This window comes from Gavia stellata, chromosome 11 (assembly GCF_030936135.1).
Source record: "Gavia stellata isolate bGavSte3 chromosome 11, bGavSte3.hap2, whole genome shotgun sequence".
NCBI lineage: Eukaryota > Metazoa > Chordata > Aves > Gaviiformes > Gaviidae > Gavia > Gavia stellata.
In genome coordinates this window covers 17,493,912-17,515,103 of record NC_082604.1, presented here as the reverse complement: position 1 = coordinate 17,515,103, position 21,192 = coordinate 17,493,912, and the positions used below count along the sequence as shown (strand labels likewise).

At 46.4% G+C, this 21,192-nt stretch overlaps 1 protein-coding gene across 1 annotated transcript in view; it reads left to right on the top strand.

The window, feature by feature from the left end:
• The window catches only part of TP63 (tumor protein p63), a 117,366-nt gene that overhangs the window by 77,962 nt on the left and 18,212 nt on the right, over nt 1-21,192 (top strand). Inside the window, exons 6-7 of the mRNA XM_059822862.1 lie at nt 19,064-19,250; nt 20,978-21,093. Of these exons, the coding sequence (XP_059678845.1) occupies nt 19,064-19,250; nt 20,978-21,093 (303 nt within the window). The remainder of the gene's footprint in view (nt 1-19,063; nt 19,251-20,977; nt 21,094-21,192) is intronic.

The following is a 21,192-nucleotide window of genomic DNA, read 5'->3' as shown; positions in this document are numbered from 1 at the left end:
CTGGCACCCAGAAAGGAAGCGGTGAGGCCCCTAGGAAGAGCTTCAGAAGACTCATCATTAGTTCTGTAAGATTTGACAAAGCATGTGGACTGATCACTTTGTAATACAGTTTCTACAAAGAATAGATTTGACCTTTATTTGGCATCCCCTTTGTGTGCTGACTTACCTGATGAGTCACCTTTGCCAACTTCCTTTGCCATGCCTCTCAAAAGGGCCACAGAAGTTGGAGTCTGTCTTTCTGGGTTTGTTTCTCAGCAGACTGATCTGTGAAAGATAGGAATGGGGAGGACTGGGTTGCTCTGGTCCTGCTGGTGTTCACAGGGAGCACTGCAGCATGCTCCCTGGCTGATGGGAAGAGCAGCTCCACAGGCGAGCTCGGTTCCAGGTTGAGCTTGCAGGGACACACACTGGAAGAAAACCGTTTCCATGCTGCACATCTGACATCATGAGTGCAAAAACGGTCTGATGCTGTTAGCCACCCTGCTGATAGTAATCAGTTTAATGGGGCTATTTTGTTTCAGTACACTGATATTCTGATTTGTGTTGTGCAACTTATTTTGGGGAAGCTTCCTAAGCTTCCTTGTGGGGTCTTTCTCTTAAATGGGGTAGCTTGGTAGCATTTTAAGGGTTGATAAAGCACGTGGCCAAGATTGACTCTGTTGGTTAGTGATTGGGAATGACTAACTTACGACCACTTCACTTTCCACCACACAGGTCTGAACTGTTGCCAACCACCCCCTTGCCTCTGAAAGTCAAACTCCTGGGGTGCACCTTACCTTGGACTCCTTGGATCACTTGCATCTGCAGTTTGACCCCATTGTAACCTGCTCACTGGGGAAGTCAGCATTTCTCTGCTCCCAGGAGAAGCAGGGCTGAGCATGCAGGCAAGCACTGACTGCCAGGGAGTGGTGCAGGATGGTCAGGTATTCCTGCGTGCTGGGGGCTCTCCGGCTCTGTGCAGCGTGCTGCCTTCAGCCTGCCTGGCATGGCTCAGCAAGGGTGTAACAGTTCACTCAGCTTTCTTTTTTTTTATTTTATTTCATTTTTCCACTGGCCATACCAATCTGATTACACCTTCAAGGGATCATCTGCCCCTAAAGCTTAATTAAGGAGCTCTTGTCTGACTCGTCACTGACTCACCTGCCACTGTATGAGCTCATGTCTGACTTGTCTTAGGAAGATAGTGAAATATGTCAGGCTTCTCTGAAATATAGCAGGTTTTTGTTTTATTGCACCCCTGACATTGCTGTTGGCTGCTGCAGAGGTGAACAGAAAGATGACTGCCCCAGCTTGGTTACATTTATCTAAACTTGGTCGCTCACCTCTTTGTGCCTTGAAAAACCAGATGGGGTTTTGCTTGCACAGCTGTAGGTATGTTAGAGTTAATAAAAAAAAAAATAAAATTAAATAACCTTTTGAGTTTTGGCTTCAGGCAAAGTAGGTGAAATGATGTGTTTTGGAGATGAATGCTCTTGCACGAGGCAAGATGTAGCTTGCAGGAGAACATCTGCAACCAATCCATTCTGTATGAGATGGGGCCAAGACTTGTTTGTATCTCAGTACCTGTTCAAACATGTTGTAGCACAGCAAAAAGAGGTTTTGAATGCATTGAGGAAGGGTGGGTAAGAAGGGAAAGAGACATCAAGCTGAATGTTTGCTTAATAGCTTTGATTTCTTCATTAAAATTTTAAGCACTTTAATAATTTGATTAGTTGCTTTCAGAGCACTGTAGAATTCTTTTTTTTTTCTTTCTTTCTTGAAAGAAAAGAGGAAAAAAACCCTACTCATCTTAGTGCCGCAAAATGAGCTTGCTTTCTGGCCTGGAGCAAATCTGGTAACCGTTCGCTACCTTTGTGTACCCACCCTGAGGACTGTCGGTGGAAGGATGTTCTGTAATACATTGATCAAAGAGTGTGCAGAGATTCAGTTACCAGGCTGATTGCCTGGACACCAGAATGCAGCTTGCCAGTCAAATGCTCCTTGCCAGCTACTCCCATCCTCTTTGTTCTGTAAGAACTGAATGTAGAAAGAATATCCAGCAACTGTAGTTTGCAGAGCTCGTTTGCCTGCCTTTAATTCACTTGAAATGCCTCTTTCTCAAAGCCTGTGGCAGCGTAGAACAGTTATATGACTCAGGAGCAGCTGAAGTGGTGAGGTTGGTAATAGAGGCTCTCATGTTGAGGTTCTTGTATCGTCATACTGATGGTTCTCATCATCATACTGAACTCTGTGGTTTTATTTTTTTTAAGCCGACCCCCGAGATGCACATGCAGCTGTATTTCTGGTTTGCACATATAACTAATGTGAGTTTTGAATGTGCAGGCTGTGTGTGACTGGGATCTGTTGTGACTGGAGTGTAGCAACTGTTGCTCAGATCTCTTTTCCATGTCTTATGGGGTGGATTCCTTGCTGGGGAGCTGGTGGGAACTGATTTGGACTGAATAAGGTGGAGAATGTGAACACAGTGCCTCTAAAATTCTACCAGAGGAAAGGGGCATGCATTCAAAGTGCTCTGTCCTATGTGGATGGGGTTGTAATACTACCTGGGTAGTATTTTGCCAGTGCTTAGAACCAGCAGGCTACAGGGGTGGTTGGTTTTTTTTTTTCCCCCCTTGCCTCACACCAAATCCTGCTGTGACTTTGCCAAAAGTGCCTGCTTAAGCAAGGCAGCCCTGGTCATGTGCTAATGTTCTTCAAGGCCCCAACGCACGAGTGAATTGAGGAACTGCAAGAGGAAGAAATGGCTGTCATCTGCCTTTGATGTAGACAGGGTTCTTCCACTGCGCATTTGCTCATCAGAGTGAGGTTACTCTTACTCCTGTGTTTACATGCATTTGTCAAGTCCCTAGTGACTCTTGGTGCTGTTGTTCACCTGTGTTCCCTGGCCAGCTACCAGGAAGGCCTCCTATGGTTTGTCCATGCTCAGCAGATGGACACCTGTGCTAGGGATAGCCTTAGGCTCCATGCCACGCTGCATGGACTTGCCAGGCTGCACCTAGAAAGAACTGCTGTGTCTGCGTGGTGCTGCAGCAATGGGTCAGGTTCATTAGCTCTGGCATGTTGCAACTTGAGCATGATGGTCTGGGGGCTGTGCAGAGATGGCTTGGCCATGTCTGAACTCCTTTCTCCTGCATGTCACACACTGGGTTAGTATGTGGCAAGACAGCAGTCCCTGCAGCTGCTCAAGGGCATGCCTTGAGCAAGAGCACTGGTTGCTTTTGCCTTGCCCTGCGAGGAGCATCCTGACCTAGAGGGGCAGTCAGGCCTCTGTTCAGGTGCAGATTGTACCTCACAACCCATGCTGAGGGCCTCATACAAGAGAGCTTTAGGTGGCCCTCATGTCCTTTCTTGAGTTTGCTGTGCTGGACTGCATGAAAAGCCTGATGTGTAATTCAAGTTGCCTGAATGGGTCCCTGTCCTGATGTGCTGGTGACTCATGCAATCTTCCTTTTCTGCCTTCAGAGCTGTGTTGCCGTGACACTTTTGAGCAATAGCAGAACTCATCTGTGGAGAAATCTTCTTTTGGAGAGACTTTCCAAAATGGTTTGCTATCCAAGGTTTCATTTGCTTGATTCAGAGCTCCCATCCCAAAATTACTGAGGAACGTGGCCAAAGCTGCGTAATGGGAATGACACTCTCTTACTCGAGCATTGGCTTAACTCTCCAATTTTATCCCTCTCCTGTGCAAACATTGCCTTGTCCCCAGATTCCTCTGGCCACCCCTGTACCACACATCAAAACCTCTGCTCACTCTTTCTCTAAATTGTGTGATGTAATTATGCTTCCCAGCCCACTACTGCAAAGGACTTTTCAAGGAGCTTGCTCTTTGGAGAGGGAGCACACGGAGAAGTATACATCAGCCTGTGTGGGAATAGGGTGGGGGGGGTGTTTTGGGTTTTTTTTCTCCCCTTGGCTACATGAGCAGCTAAAACCTGTAACCTACAGGAGTTGGAAGCTCCATGCAGAAAATTAGCTTAGGTTGATGGAAGAGTTGAGATCGCATTTTTCTTGGCTAATTAAAGGATTAAAGGTGCAGAGATTTAGAGTGAACTGTCAGTGTGCTACAGAAGAGAGCCTTTGATGGTTGAATCCGACTTGAGATTAAACAAATTACATTTAAATAAGAAATATGTGGCAACAGTTATAGCCTAGCTGGGCCTCTATCATTTGCTGTCCTCCAGGGTCAGGTAGCTGGCATGCTGTGACTAAGGCTTCTCCTCCCTTATCAGCTTGCTTCTTCCCAAGTGTCTCCCTCCGGATTGATTCTACCCGTGACCTCCATGCTTTGTAAAAACTGGGCTTATTCTCACCCACTGCTTTGTGCGGTGGAACCTGACGTGCTACCTTACATGATGATAATGCTGCTGTCCATCATAGCAGTAGCATGGTCCCATCTTTGTGTTTTGTCATATCTCTTTGATCCTATTTGGGGGGGGGGGGGCGGGGTTTGCACCCTGGCGCTTTGCTGTCTGCAACTGGAGAACTAAATAGTTGCTTTCCTGTGGACTCTTTCCTGTTGTTCAGTTGTGAAGCTGGTGGCTGGAAAGAGTCTTTTGGCTTACGCTGATAGTTTAATGGTGTTTTCTTCTACATAGTGCTGGCCGATAAAATTCTGGAGGGTAGTTAGCTTCTTCAGTTTCAAAGTCCTTCCTTTCTTTGGTGCCAGTTGATTGTCTTCAATAGGCTATACTTGCAAATGGCTTGCCAGTGTTGGTCCCAACCCTCTTCCCACCCTCTTGTTTGGATAGCATTAAATTCAGAGTTGCTAAGGGGCTGTTTTTACGTCTTATGCTTGATAACACTTGCAGTCGTGCAAGCTCATGAGATTCATGGTAACTATCTCAGGACAGAGATTGTCTTCTGCAAGGGCAGGAATTCATCTGCACAGCATCATGCAGGGCAACAGCACGTTCTGTCCATGGAGGCTTTGCACCTTTCTGTGATGCATCATGTATGAGCTGTAAGGAAAACAGGAGTGCCGGCCAGTGTGAGCCAATAACTTCTTCTGATGTTGCAACTGTCTTGTTTTGCTCCATTTCATTTTATTTCTTTTCAGGGAGGAAGGGGCTTGCCTTTAGTTACCTTCAACCCATATAAGATTGTGAGGGGGTTTTGTTTGTTTCTTTGGTTGGGAAGATGGAGGAAATCACAAAATTGAAACTGGTGAAAAATCTGCTGGGATTCCATAATATTCAAAAACATGGCATTACTTACTAACTGGGTGTGGTTAGTTGGGAAATCTGACTTTAAAATTATGTTTCCCAGGGAACTATTCCTGTTCTTATTGTTATCCAGTAACAAAGACTGCTTTTTGTTTGGGAAAGCAGTCTTGCTTTGAATGGGATAGGTCTCCTCACAAAGCACCCATGGCTTGGGGTCTTCAGAACTCACGGTTTGCAAATGGAGCAGCACAGAGATAGTGAGGTCTGCAGGGATAAAGAGCTGTTTGATGTTTTTCTTGGAAAGCCATTTTCAGATTGTGGTCATGAGGATTTGCATCTAAATCCACATTCCTGTTATGTTTCCAGTTAGGTCGTGCAGATGACCTGACTACCTTTCAGTTACCAAGTGAAATAAATCAATTGCTAGGTATTGAGAGACTTGCAGTAATCTTTTCCAATAATTTATAGATCTATGTAACTATGTCATGGAGCGTTTGGGTAATTATTCCTGATGAGTTTACCTAGCAGGCTTGTAGATTTGCCTGTAAAGTGCATCCAGGTCCATGCAAGCTTGCTTTATGCACTTGTGCATTCTTGCTGAAATTATAAAGCAACCTAAGAATCAGCTACCACACGTGTGGACTATGCGGTGTTCAAGCTTTCCATTTCTCATGCAACGTTACTGCACATCTTCCTTCGTCTCGCATGTCAACTGGGATGCGATTTTTCCATTCTTGAGGGGTAGGAGATGCAAAACTGAGATTTTGATTTCTATAAGAGGGATAGGAAGGACTGCTGGTAACACTTCCCAAAGTCATTGCAAACCTTCCTCCCTTTCTAAATGTTGTTCTGCAGAATGGCTGTCTTCCCTTAACTGCTGCAGTTGCATAGGTTCAGGGCTGCTGGCAAGCATGAGGAAAACTGGAGGAATACCCCCAAGCCTGGGATGGGCTTGTTGCTCATCCTAGCAGAGATGCCACAGCATTGACTTCACTAGCTGCCTGGGGTGAGGTGCTGCGCTCTGGAGCTGGGGATGTCTTGACGGCCTGACGGCTGCGGCAGCGACACTGCTATGTTCCTCAACATGGCTCTTGACAAACTGTTCCCACGATACGTAGGAAAATCAAAGTCCCAGTTCAGCAAGGTACTTGAGCGCGAGTGCATAACCTCTAGCACGTGAATATTCCCTGTGAAATCTGTTGGGTTCTGTTGGAGTCAGCAAGGCTGCTCCCATCCTTAAAGGTAGGCATCTGCTTAAACACCTTGCTGAATCATGTCTTGACTTTGAAAGTAGGCTCAGGAGAAACCACATCAGTTGACCCAAGGACTGTGCTTAGCTAGGTCATTGAGGATGGAAGGTGAGAGCTGGGAGAGAGGAGGATCTGCATACAACACAGATCCCAGAACCTTGCAGATGCTGGTAATAGCTAGTGACTGTGTTCTTGTCTGACCTTCTTGCCATTCATCCAAAAGCTTAATTGTATGAGTAAAAGGTTTAAAGGTTTGACTTAGTCACCGTTCATTCTAAGTATGCTGGAGCTGCTGTCATACTTTATTGATCTAGCTTAGATCTGAGTTACTGCATCTTTATGCTCTCAGTAAAACTATGACTTGCTCAGGTGGGTGTGATTTTTGTCTTTCCTAATCCTTATGTTTTCTCTGTGACTCAGAACTAGAGTATGGCTTCGTTGGGTTGGCAAATCCAGAAAACAGAAGGACGCTTGTAGAAATGTCTTGGTTCGGTTTGGATTCCCTCTCCTCTAGGAGAAGGAGAGGACCCTTATCAGATGGTCTTCATATGGAGGAAGAAAATTTGTCCCTGCTTGGTGTCTGCGTGTTAGTTTGTTGCCTCGCTCACCATCCTGGCCAGAAAAGCTTTGCTGGCTTTTCACTTTAATTATCAATGAAATGCTCTGCAAGCAGGAGAACAATATTTGCATAGATGTAATTCTGGAAATTGAGCGTAATGTGATCAGGAAATGGGACAGGCCCTGGCTGTTATCATGGAAGAGGCTTGCTGGTACCTGCACTTTGTTTCAAATGTAATAAGATCTGACTCAGGGAAGTTTCCTGGACGTTAATAGAGAAAACTCAATGCTCTTTTGGCAAGGGACTCGTGCTAACCTTTCTGCACAGGAACAAAAGAGATCTCTTGCAAATTTGTAAATCTGTTCTGAAAGGGCTGCCCACAGTACGCTGAAGATTTGGAGGGAAATGGTCTCCCTTGGAGCAGCAAGGCAGGGGCGTGTGTGTGTGTGTATGTTCAGGACTTTTTTTCTGAGATAGAAGCCAAGGAACAAGGTGCTTGTGTGTGCTGCCAGTGAAATCTCAGCGGGAAGACATGATGCTACTTGCAAGGTATGCACAAGACAAGACCAGAGGCGCCGCAGTGCTTGATTACTGTCAAGGGCTCCGTTGGAACTTGCCTTTGCTCTTTGGCCTGCAGCATTTATGTAGAAATTGGGGACGCTGCTGCTTGCTTCCAAAGCTTTGCCTTGATGGGTCCTGCCCACATCTTAGACACGGGGAGGAAGGGGGTGGGGGGGACTTAGAGCCTATGAAGTAAACAGGAAAATTACTCACCTTAATGATGCATTTCACTGGCACTGCCGCTTTGAGAGCCTGTCAAATGTAATACTTTCTGTCTTTCCTCCCATCACCTCCCATAGGTGTGATTAATACTTTATTAGAAGGATGAAGTGGAGAGGTATCTGTACTTTCCCTCAGGTGAAATAAACGGGGGGGGGAGGGGGAGAAGGCGAGTAGGAGAGAAAGGGGATTGCCTTTTCCATCAGAGCTGTTTGGTCTTTGTCGAGAGCACACATACAGATGACAGCTCGTGGACTGACTTGGCTGGTGGCCCCTTATTCTATCAGAGCGTTCATGTTCACAGCTGAGACCCTTGGCCTCCTGATTAAGTGCCAGCCCTGCTCCACGGGGTGCAGTGGCTGGTTCCCCGCTCAAGGCACAGCCAGGGACCAGTCCTGCACTTGCCTACTTCAACATCATGTTGTGACCATGCCCAGCCAAGAAAATACCCACGCGGTCATCAACCTGCTCAAACTGCTTAGTCCATTGTAGAGGCAGAGTGTCTTGCTCCCTGCTCAGGAAAGACCTAATGTGTTTTGACTGTGGATTTTAGTATAGGTAATAAAACCCATGTTTCACAGGGGGTGGTCTCAGGTGTTTTTGTGTTTTCCAAGCTGGGCTGGGGTGTGGTGTCCCAGAGCTCTCACATTGGCTCTGTCTGACCTGTGCCTTTGGATGGAAACTTTGGATGAAGAAAAGAGCTACAGAGGGCTGCTGTGAGAGAGCCCTGAGCTGTCACGTGCACAAATTCAGGAGCTGAAGGTGTGTATTGCACCATCTGGGGAGGCAGGAGTGCTCAGCCAGACCTGCCAGCTTTCCCTCTGGGTGAATGTTGCTGAAAACTGCCCACTTTGAAACAAATCTGTCATCCCTGGCTTGCGTTGAACTACACTGTCTGGAGATGTCCTGCAGTTTGTGTCGGTAATGCGCTCGCTGGCAGGAAGGTTGTTGCTGGACTGTCTGGAATGAGTAGGGAAGCTGATCCTCTACATGGGTTATGGGGGAATGAAAGAGGGATCTCTTATGGCCATGTGCACAAGGCTTAACAGGTAATAGAAGTCCAGCTATGTTTTCAGTAGTGCTTTAGGAAAGCAAGGAAAAAATACTAATCAACTCTGTGAACTTCTTCAGGAGTTATTTGTCCTTTAAGTAAAGTCCATTGAATCTAAAACCTAAGTCAAGAAAGAGTGAACAGCGACGAAAATGTATCTGGGCAAAGATGTTAAGTATGAGAGGTCAGAAAACACTAAACCTGGTTTTAGCTTTGAATCCCTTTAATTCTATCTTGTAGCTGCCTATCAGAATGAGTGTGCAAAGACAACCAGCTGGCATCTCCTCTGAGCCTGTCAGGGACCCAGCTAGGAAGATGGGCCCGTATTTGACCTGTACTCTTACTCTTGCAATATGCTGACGACGTGGCATTTTGTAAGTAGCTCAGCCTTTTGGCATGAGCCAGAATTTGGGTGGAAATCTGTCACCATCTAGCAAAGTGTCCTGCTTTCCAGGGTGTTGAACGGCTGGTGCAGTCTGTGGCAGAGTGCCTGATACCTCTGGGTCTGGCTCTGCCCCTAAATTGCAGGCTTGGGATGTTGCTGATTGAAAAGACTACATTGCCAGAACAGCTTCCTTGTGTTTTGTTTTTATTAACATGTTCTCTTGTCCAGCTTGGCTTCCCTCTGCTGTAACAGATACTGTACTAACAACTCATTTACTTTCCTCTGAGATATTAATGAAATCCCCTTATTTGCAGATGAGGGAACTAAAAAGTGTTTTCAAGTTACATCTTACATCTGGCATTTCCTTGTACCCTGCTTCCTCCCCTTGATCTTCAGCTGGTGAGAAGCTAACTGAACCTGTGACTGTATCCTAAATTGCTGAGGACCCAAAGCATACGTCTACTCTCTAGGGCGCTGCAAGGCTTAATCCGCTTGCCTGGGTCTTACAGCTGACTCATGTTGATGAAACCAGGCTGGATTTGGTGGGAGCAGGCTTATTTTGGAGAACTTTAGGATTTTTGCTTTGCCATTTTCTTATCTTAACTGAGGATGCACAGAAACAATCTGTAGGGACAACCTCTGTGTGCTGCTGTGGTTCTTCCCTTCTTATGGTTGAGTTCATCATCCTTTGACTTTCAGCAGGAGAAAAAAGTGACTGGGGGATGCACTAAAAGTTGGTTTCTGATTACTCCAGGCAATGTTTCCTCTGGCTGACTAGAATATTTGGAGTTTGGCTGGTAGGGTGGAGCATGCTGAAACACGCGGACTTGAAACAAATGAGATCTGGGAGGCTAATAGGAAGCAAACAGCAGCCTTCCTCTTTGGCTGAACCTGAGGCAGATGACTATAAGAAGGTTTAATCCCCCACACCAAGCTAGGAGGAGGTTTGAAATGGCTAACCTAGGCCCTACTTAAAGCAGTGTATGAGAGGAATAGGCTCTGATGCTCAATATCTGAGGCTGACGTTGTGCATGTGAGTCAGCAGCAGTGTGGGGTGGGTTTGCTGCCGGGAGCCTGGATATGTTCTTTCCAGTTCATTTCTGGAGTCCTTCATAAGAAAATTCTGGTTTCCTTTAAAATACAAATTGAATCAGACCTTTCTTAAGTCCAGGTTTGGCTTCACAAATGCCCTAACACAGAGGTACACCGGCTTAAGCAGGTGGTGGATAACAGTGCTACCAAAAGTTAAGCATATGCTGATAGTTTTTTGCTAAATCTAGTCTTGGAGGTTTTTACCTGCAGCTTTGGTGAATACATTCTGGTGTAATGAGTAGGTAGAATTGCCTGGAAAGATTATTGCTGGTTACGTCACTGTCACAGTCTCTCACTGGTGTGACACCTGGTGTCATACTAACCAACTTACAGTTTCAGTTACACACATGGTCATACATGTACACTCTCTTGCATTGTCTGCAATCAGGTATGTGTATTTTATATAGATGCAAACGTTTGTACCTTCAGTGTAGCACTTCATTTGCTGTGGGTTCCCCTCCTGCTAGGAGTATGTGAAGCAGCTGAGTGTTTCTGAGGATAGTAGAGCTGTGAAAGGAGGGAAGAAATGCAATGAAGTTGTCTGTGGAGCTGCTTCTGCGTTCACTGTAACGATTAAAAATCTTGCTGTCAAATTTTGACTAATGTTCAATAATTGAAGCTGATGGTTTTTCAATTCCAATTTTAACTAATATTTTAGTCTAACTTTCTTTAGTCCTCACTATTTTAACTAACTAAATGTTAACGCTTCGTAGCCTTTAGGTGAGTTTGGGTAGTATGAGAGTGGGTTTCCCACAGTGTATGTTTCTTAGTGTTGTATCTTCTTTTGGTAGTCAAACGGGTTGCTTATGTTGTTGTGCATTTGTAATACAGAAGACACTAGGAGACCTAGATATCAACTTGAGAGCCTGAGAGTTGAACAGGGTAAAAAGAGCCTGTGTCCAGCCTTCTACCCCCCACCCCCTTCCAAACCTAAAAAACCCCACCAAAAACCAAAACAAAACCCAATGCTTGAAGTATAACAGTGTAGCATGAGGCCCCAGGCATGGAAGGCTTTATTTGCAAAATCACCTAAATAAAAATCCTTCGAGGAAGGAGATACCACACAGTTAGTGTTTTATTGATGGCCTGTAAATGGACTGTGTTAATGCCAGTTAATCGGCAGAGCCTATACAAATAACATCACAGGGATGTGCAGAGTCACGAGCTGGGAGACACTCTGATCCTATGGAAATCAGCACAGCGTTCAGAGCCTGGTACGCTTGCAAAGCATCTGTGCTTTGGCCTGTTACATTGCATCAGAGGGAACCATGCTATGGTCGGGGTAATTCTTGGGTGTTTTGTGTGTGTGTAAACTTGTGTTTGCAAGAAGGAGTCTGAGAGCGTATCTCAGATTTTGGGTAATAGCATAAAATAAATTCTCCCTGTGGAAGCTACTTCATTCAGTGAAATTCCCACATTATTTTGTAACGTGGGATCCCGCCGTCAGTGGGCACTTACTGTGACCCACAGGGGAAGGTGATGTTCAGCACTGGCTCAGCTTTGGCTTTCAGCACATTTGCTCTTGTTTCATACCTTCACCTCACTCACAAAATTTCCTGTGCGAAGTAGCCTATCAGAAATGCAAACTACTAGACATTGTTAGCATCTGAAACTAACTTGGTACTGCTAAAGTTTCAGTTTAGAAACCAACAGAGAAGCTGCATACGATACACAAGCAGAGTGTGAGCTGAGTATGCAAGGTAAGGTAATTTGACTTCAGGAGTCATGGTTTTGGTTTTTAAAGGAATTAATTTCAAAAAGATTTAAAAAAAAAAACAGGCTAGCAAAGGAAGAGAACTTAAGTAACATAATCAAATAGTAAAGCCTTCCTTTACAGCCATCACTTTGTATCAGAAAACATGCGTAAAATAATTCCCAGCTTGCCTCTGAAGTTTTCCATCAGAGTTGTGTTTTTTTTCTCTTGAAACAGGAAACTTTTCAGTTAATTCTTTTTTTGTTGTTCATTTAAAAAAAGTGTTTTCAAGCCAAACCTCAAAGAGGTCTTCATTTGTTGATGAAATAAGTCTGTAGATATGAAACTGAAATGTAAAAGCCCTCAGATGTGATTTTTTTTTTTAAATTTACAACTGTTTCACAGTGCAAAAGTAGTATGGGAAAATATATATTATTTCTGTTACCATTGTGTTTTTGCTGGCAATGTTAGGTAGGAGTATTCCTAAAGCAGATGATGCATCCTGATCAAGGTAGTTTTGAATTAAAGTCTCTGGGGAGCTTCAAGCGAGATGCTGAATTATTGTCGCATAAATGAATTATCTAATTTTCCTAAAGATGGGAGAATCTAGCAGATGCTCCGAATTAAATATTTTGGGGAATTTCAGGGCATCTCTTACAGCATGATCATTTGTGCACGTCTCTGTGCACGCTTTTCTCAGCCTGCTTCAGCACTGCCCTCTGAGATGGGGTGCATGGCTGGGGTTGGGTATTTGTGGGGTGGTGGTAGGGGACTGGACGGGAGTGCAGGGTGGAGGAAATCGCAGGGGTTTGTACGGGGAGGGGGGAACACAGAGCTGTCTCTCTCCGCCAAGGCGAGTAGGCTGTTATGCACGCAGCTCCGCATCTGCTTGCGGGGGAAAAAAAACTGCTTTTCTCTCCCTTGGCCTCGCGTGATAGCACAAGGCAGGAGCCGTGTCAGCTCAGCCGGGCACCAGCATCCCTTCTCGGTGGCTTGGTGGGCAGCACTGCTTCTCCCAAACCGCTGCCCGTGGGCTGAGCCCAGCGGTTCGCCACAGCCCGCGGGGAGAGGGCGAGCGGCTCCGCCACCGGGCTGCACGCAAGGAGGGGATCCGGCACACCAGGCACCATCCTGCCAAATCCCTGTCCGCAGGCTATGTTTCTCCGTTCTCCTCCCTGCCACCCCTCCCCTTCCCCGTTTACCTAAGCAGGTCAACACACACGCGCATATATATATATTTATCTTTTTTTTTTTTTTCCACTAAGGCTTCCAAGGTGCAGCACCAGCTGCCGTCGGCGTCCGGTCCGGCGTTGGGAGCGCCGCCTGCCCCGGGGCAGTGCGGAGCTGCACCGACCTGCTCCTCGCCGCTTTCCCCGGTTCTCTTGCGGTTTTCGCGGTGCTGGCGCTGCCGGTCCCCACGCGGGTCGCGTCCCCCCCCTCCACCGTCCCCTCCGCGCTGCCGGCCAGGGGGACGCGGGGCCCACCTGCCTGATATCAACATCTTGGAGGGTGAGGCCGGGGAGGAATGTGCCGCTCCCAGCCCGGCGCAGGTAATTAATCCCCGCGACTGACAGGTGGCAACAGGCGGCCTTTGGCTGCGGCTCCTGGGGAAAAGCGCTCGGAGGAAGGATTTTAATAGCTCATCAGCATCGTTCGTGCGCGCCTGGCGAGGCGCGGGACGCGCGGCAGCAGGGACGGGGAGGGGGCAGAGGAGCTCGAGGGGAAAATTAAGTTTAAGTCTCTGCAAAGGCGAGGACCCTTGGGTGAATCACTGCCCTTCCCCAAGGGGGAAAAGAGGGTGACATGGTTTTTCCTTTGCCCCGAGGCGGAGAAGTTTGGTAAATATCCGCAAAGAGCTTGTGGGGCTGTGTCAGCATCCCCTCCCGCCCCGTCCTCCCCGGCCGTTGAATGGTGGTTTCCCCTTCAGGTGGGGGATGCTCCCAGGCGCATCTCGCTGGTGCGGTGGGCTGTGGGTCTGGGGGCTGTCACCACACGTGGTGGATCTGTAGGCACATCGGGGCTGATGACTACTGGACCTATCTGTCATGCCTGCGGTTTGAATGTCTGCTACATGTGCTAGCAGCAAGCTGTCTGCTTTTCTCTGGAGCCTGATGAGAGAGAGGACCTCAAACTGGAGCTGCAACAAGTCAGCTAGTAAGCGGTGGGGTTAAGGTTATGCTGAGCTGAAGGTTAAATCTGGCAGGAGACATCCATGTCTGCAGCACTCCTGGTAGAGCTCTTCTTGGGTTTCCCTGCTGAGCACCATTTGGGTACAGATTAGTTCCTAAGAGTGTGTGTGTGCATGTGCACACACGTGTATCTGGTGTGCCCCCAACAGTTTTTCGTGAAAGAAAAGTTAAATCACTGTTCATCAAAGCAAAAACATTTAAGGTGTATGCATAAATCTCAATTTTTATTCTTAGTAGGTAACTTCCTTTTTTCCCCACTGCCTTTTTTCTCCTAAATGAATAAACCTTATGCAGGTGATTCTCTGCTTCTTTGTGACTCCTTGTTCTCATCTGCAAATTCTTTGGTGCAAGTAAACGTTGCTTTCCCACTCTTCTAACCTGTTCTTTTTTCCCCTTCTTGGGAGTTAGTTTGATAGGGGAGAAAGCACAGCTGACTGACAGCTTTGAGAAAAGCACAGCTGACCGACGGCTTTGAAAACATCAAGTAAAATGAATCTAGCCTTTAACTGAGTTGAACTAAAACGTGACTTCTTGAAAGAAGTTTGCAAAAGATTTGAAAGACCTGTTGATCTGAGCAGAAGGCACTCAGGGAGCTGTCACACCATAAGCCGGCCTCTGAGATCACCTTCAAGTTGACATCCGTCAGCTTTTGCGGGGCTGGCTGCACCCTGCTCCTTTTAAAGACTTAGGGGCCGTAATCCCTCGGTTAGATCAGATGGTAAGACCAATATTAGAGGTAGATTTCCAAAGCAGTACCTGGGGGATTTCGCTGCATCAGAGTTTTGCAGGGGAATTGAATGCTTAGTGAAAAGCCGTTGCAGCTTGTATTGCACACAGCACTTAGTTCCAGGAGACTTCTGTCCTTTTTAGCAAAAATTCTTAATTTGAGATGTGAAAAGTGTTTTGTTTTCTCCTTTAAACCCTTTGTTGACACACCTTCTGGAGAAGGGGCTTGCTGAGAAATCAGACAGGTGTTGCCTGATGGTAGCTGGCGTGTGTGTATTGTGATACTGAATTACTAGCCAGGGTGCCAAGAGTGGGTAATACAGTATGTCTGGACAGGCAGGTGGGGAGGGCAGGGCTGCAGGCACTGGAATGTTTTCTTCTTTCCTTTTAAAACATATTATTAAGCAAAAAGCTAAATTCACTGTTGTTCTTAGCAATCTCTTGAAGTCTGCTTATTTGGGCATGACGTGCAGCAGTCGAAGCCCAAAGAAAAGTCCGAGCCAAAGCTCTTTCCTCTCCCTCTCGAATGGCTAACACATCACCAGGCTCCGCTCTTTTGTTTTAAATAACTTTCTGGTCCGTACGTCTTGTAGAAGTGGTGTTCACACTCCTCAGGCTGTTGGCGCAGCTTTTGTTCCTGCTGCTAGATCATGCCTACTGTCATCTCACTAAAGGACAGGTTTGTTGACTGGGTCAAGCTCATTTTTGGCATTTTTCCTCCTAATTAATTTAATTTTCCTACGCTAGCAAGTAACAGAAGTGCGCTGATTAGTAATCATGCTCTGGATTTCTGGGAATTGGTGGTCTCGTGATCTTACCCCTCATACAGTGAGCATCTGTCAGTTCCCGTAGCGAAATGATGGGCAGGGGAACTGTCACGTTCTGCAAGGTGGGGCACTTTGGGGACCATTGGGGAGAGAGGCACCTGTGCCAAGAGGGGTGACCCTTTCTTGCAGGTACTCTCTGAATGCACAGGCAGCTCCTGCGTTGGTTTTTTTTTCTGATGCTTATTTGCTTTGAAATCTATATACAATATCCTGTCTTGCTCCGTGGATACAGCGTTTATCACCGATCCAGTACGAAGTCACCGTGACCTAGTTGTTCACATCTATTTATGCAAATAGATGGCTGGGCGTCAGGTTACCCACGGTTGCAGCAAAGTTGTCAGGGGAACTCAAGCCCCTTACTGTCTGACAGCAGGTATCCCGTGGACAGATTTACACTGGTGTTAAATGACCAGCCGCTCAGCGATTGCACGCTCACAGGCAGCTGTGCCTGAGGTAGATGTGAAATCATGGCAATGTGCCACGGCCCTGAGCCCTGTGTAGTGCCCGTGAGGCTTGAACTCCTCTTGCAGTTGGGTAACAAAGAGGTGGTACAGCCCTTCTGCTGTCTCATCCACCTCTGCTGGGTGCTGCTGCTTGCCTCCCCATGCCCTGACCCTGTCCTGAAGCAGAGGTGGGCTCTTGGTCCCCTTCCTTCTCTGACATGCCAAGTTCAAGGTGTTGGCCGGAGCCTGGAGCTCTTGAGTCTGCTCTGTGTTTTGGGGACATATATATTTTTCTTTGTTGGACAGGCTTGTTCGTCATAAACCACTAGCCCTTGGCTGTTTGCTTTCTGTGAATTTAAGCTGCAGGTCCAATGCCTTCCTTGCTGGTTGTAGCCAGAGGGGTCTGACAGTTGGGGTGCCGAAGGGTGGATAAGGAGCAGATCCCTTTCTCTGCTGGCAGAGGGGCCACGCTGTTTGAGCTGGAGCCACAGTATTCATGCTGGTGTTGGGAGCCTTTCCTGTCCTTCTGAAAGCAGTGATTTCCTCCCCCCCCCCCCTTCTTATAACTCCAGCTTTCTGTCTCTGAAGATAGTATACATAAAACTACAGTCAACACCAACAGCCCTGGTCCGTGACCAAGGGGTGTCTATCTCCTTCCATTTGTTCAATTCTCCGAATGCCTGCAGACATCGGACACGTTGGGTCCTGGCAGTGCTCTGCCCTCCCTGTGCTATTGCACTTCCATATTTACGCTTTCATTTTTGGCCCAGCGCCTTTGGGTGCCAAATTTCTTTGCACTTCATTGATGTTAAGGCATCCAAGCAATTAGTTGGCTTTTTGTGATTTTTGAGGCTTTCTGTCCTTGAAACCTTCAAAATGCTATTAGCAAACTGATGTGTTGAGGCAAACAGTGCTTTCTAAATTTTCTTCCTTGCTCAAATAGAAGTGATTCTTTTCATGCCACTTGAGATGAAAAGACAACATAGTGAGCTCACCCTTACCTTCAGTAAGGAATTGCTTTTTAATTAAAAAACAATAAGGAATTTCAGGTTAAAAAGATGTATGATATAAATCACCATCTAGATTTGTTTCGCAACTTTTTTTGTAATTGTTTGGCATGTTCCCCATTTCCGCAGGCTGGGTAAATCCTTTGTGGGTTTAATATCTAGCCTGCAGGCACATAAAATACATTGCACAATTTGGCCTTTGCATTTTAAAGATTTTTTTTTTTTTTCCTTAGCTTCAATACCTGTAGCATCTTTTCTGCCGTACGGTAGGGTTGCGTTGAGTGAGGAGGGAAGGGACCAGCTTGGCTTATTTTTAATCCCCCTCTCCTCCCTGGTGCCTCTCTCTTAACTTTGTTTTTTCCTATGTTAGAAATATGTACACTTTGAAATGCAAATAATCCCTGAATATTGCTAGCTAATCCTTCTGTTGCCACGTCACCTGCCACCCACCCATGCATGTGCCAGCTCTTCCCGTCCTGGCAGGGTGGATGGCCAAGTTGTGCTGTCGACCTGTACGAACCTGTCAGTGCTCTGTTTGAACAATTGGGACTGGGGCTGTATCGACCATGTCTGCTAGAGACATTTTTTGAGAAAATAACCACCTTGGGGCTTTCACTTTTCTTTCTCTGCAAGAACCGAAGAGATGGAAGTGGGGAAATGCCAGCAATTCCTGTGGGTTACGTGGTTAGAGTTACTGGGAGAGCTCTGTGTTCGCGAATGTCTGAGCACCAAGAGAAAACGGAATGCCTCTGGAGTGGGGTACTGACAAAAACTGCCCTATTTTGGAACAACCTTGTACAGCAGAGGAGACTGGAGAGTCTCCTTCACAGGGGACATCCAGAAAAATCGGTTCAGGTTACACTGTACTGAACCACATAAGAGTTTCTTTATGACCGTTCCTGCTACGCACATGCCCTTATTTCAGTGTGGGTTTTTGAACAGAAACCAATGACTTCAGCTCATGCCTCAACGTTTTGCTGAGTAAAGGTTTCCAGATGTGAACACACTTGAGGAAAATGCTGCACCAGTGTTGCTCCTTTAGTGGGCAACATCTTAAAAGAAGGACAATCTGATATGCACCAAATTAGTACAGTGAATAAAAGTATCTTGTTCTGCTCTAGGTGTTCATTGCACACCCCAGGATGGTCACAACCTCCCTTTTGGACCCAAGTCCTGGGTTGTGCTCTAGGTCCCACCACAGACCTGGTCTTTGGGCTATTCAACTCTTCCAGGCTTTGAATTATTTTTTTATTATTATTACTTTTCCCCTTTCTTCATGGACACAATGCTTTAAGTTTAGAAGTTGGGAAGTTGCTATACAGATGATCAGCCAAGGTATGAGATGCTTTTAAAAGATGACAGAAACGTCAGATTTAGCATAACTCTCAAATTGGCCTGGGTCTTGATTTCAAGTGCTGTTCAATTCCAGCGTTCGTGGTTTTTATTTCATCCCTCTGCAAAAGTAGGAGAGCTTCTAACAAAACAGGATGAAACACTTTCATCCTGTGTGTGGTTTCCAATGCTTCCAGGATTACAGAGCATTGCAAAAAGAATAGTGTCCATTTTGTTAGGTGGTTAACGTGTGTCCCTTGGAAGAGAGGGGGGGTGTGCCCAAGAGAAATAAAGACTGTATTTGTTCATGTAAAAGCAGTACTCTTTATCTGAAGATTCTTGCCTTTGGGAAAACCAAGATGTAGATTTATACTCTGCTATTCTAAAACAGGTAAAGGTCTAGGGGTTTTGCCACTTGTTTGGAAGTGTGGCTGTTGTGTGAACAAACGCAATGCACATGCAGTAGCTGGTGCATTCAGCTACGTGTGCAAACCCATCTCCATCCTTCTGGTGTGCCTCCATCTCTAGCTGAACATCCTGACTGTCTTGCTTTTTTTCCCCATCCAGTATTCCACCGAACTGAAAAAGCTGTACTGCCAAATCGCGAAGACATGTCCCATCCAGATCAAAGTGATGACCCCGCCGCCCCAGGGAGCCGTCATCAGGGCTATGCCAGTCTACAAGAAAGCTGAACATGTCACCGAAGTGGTCAAACGCTGCCCGAACCACGAGCTGAGCCGGGAGTTCAATGAGGGTAAGGAGGGCAGTGCTTTGCTGGCAGTCCCTCTCCAAAGCTGCTTGGCTGATGAGTGGCCAGTGCGGGGTTTTGGCGGCAGCTTCACAGCAAACCCTCTGGAAGCAGACCTCCCTGCAACATCTTGTGCAGCTTTCTATTTCCCATGCTTAGCAGGAAGCTTCATACTATACTTTAGCTGTCCCTGTGCAAGCACGTCCTTGGGAAGAAAGTACCGAAATAAACCTCACGCCTGCCCAGGTTGGATGGATAGATGTCTGTCCCCGTGGCAGGCAGTGTCCTTCTGGCAGCCTTTTCCTGCTCTGCTTTTGCTCCCGTGATGCGAAGCAGCTGTTCTTGTGCTCAGGAATGAGCTTCCATGTCGCTGGGACAGGGATCTAGTAACAGGATGCAATATCATCTCCAGTCCTTAATCCACGCCTCAAAGACAGAGGGACTGTTTTCTCTGGCAAGATAACGCTAAGTGCCAGCATCAACTGTAGGCAACCTTCCTGTATGTTTAACGCTATCAGTTCAGCATTAACGTTTTAATCTTCTACTTGCTTCTCCTCGTGTTAGTGAAGTAGCAGCTGTTTTAAAAATGTCCCAGGGTTTTCTGCAAACTCATGGGCTGGGCTCTGTTTTGCCTTGACCACTGAAGTTCACGTAAGTTCAGATGAGCATCTGTTTTATTCTACGTGCATTATTTATCTCCTGCTGTAAAAAAACCCGGCTGGTGTCAGTTAGCAGGCTGTCTTAGGAGCCTGGATCCCTTTGCCGGTTACAATGGAGCCAGCTAGACAAGCCCAAAAATAAGCAAGGACTTCGGAGTGTAAAATCAGAGTGGAGTGAGACATTTCTTTGAAATAGTTTTTCAAATTAGAAAGTGCTTTTCTGACAGAACTGGATTTTTGAGGGTTGATGGCCATTTCAGTGATGGACTTTTAGGAGAGAAAAAAAACTAAAACTATAAATTTATATTCTGAAATAGTTAGTTATTTCTTCAGAAATACCCTCTATTTTGAGTAAGAAATGAACAGTTCAAACACAAAACAAATTCTTTAGATGAACCCATAACAGGCTCCTCTCCTCAGAATTTAGTTGTACATTGTAGAAACACTGAAGAAAATTTGAAGGAAGGAAATGATTTTTCTAAATTATTGGAAAGGGGCCTAGAAACAAAGAAGATCATGTTCCCTTCTGCTGCTGCTGTAAGCAAGCGTGATTTTTCAAGCTGACCGTTAATTAAATGCATATTTCTCCTGCTGCTTGAATCCTTTTCAGCTCCTTAGGATCAAGACTGATGGGAGGGAACAGAATAGCGTTAGCAGTTGATGGGGAAAAGAGTGAGGATTGAGACTTGAAGGAATTTGCTTTGTGTACACGTTAGGGGGAGGAAAAGAAAGGCTTTCAGTTGGTGTGAAAATCCACATGGAGTTATCTGCTCGAAAAGTTGCTGTGAGCTACCATTCAGCTGATGTTTGGGCTCGCTTAGCCTGGAATCTCGGGAAGCCCCTGTTCAAGTTTACTCTCAAGTGTCCAGTGTGAACTAAAGAAAAGTCTGCATTGCCTTTCATGTCCGGCAGTGGGCAGAGGGGATGCTTTAAGGGCTGGGAGGCACCTGTGTGCTCTGATAGACCTCTGGGGCCAGGTGCGGGGCTTTCCCTTGGTGGAAGATCTTGCTGCCCTGTGCGTGAGCTTGCTTCACTGAACGGTGTCTCTTGTTTTTTGCTTCCTTGCCCTTGCAGGGCAGATTGCGCCTCCCAGCCACCTGATCAGGGTGGAAGGGAACAGCCATGCCCAGTATGTAGAAGACCCCATCACCGGGAGGCAGAGTGTGCTGGTCCCCTACGAGCCGCCCCAGGTACGTTTTGAGCTCAGGGTGGTGGCACCCCAGCACAAAAAGGGATGGGGGTTGTAAGCCTAGTCAAAGGAGTCAGAATCTTGTGCTTTCCCCATCTTC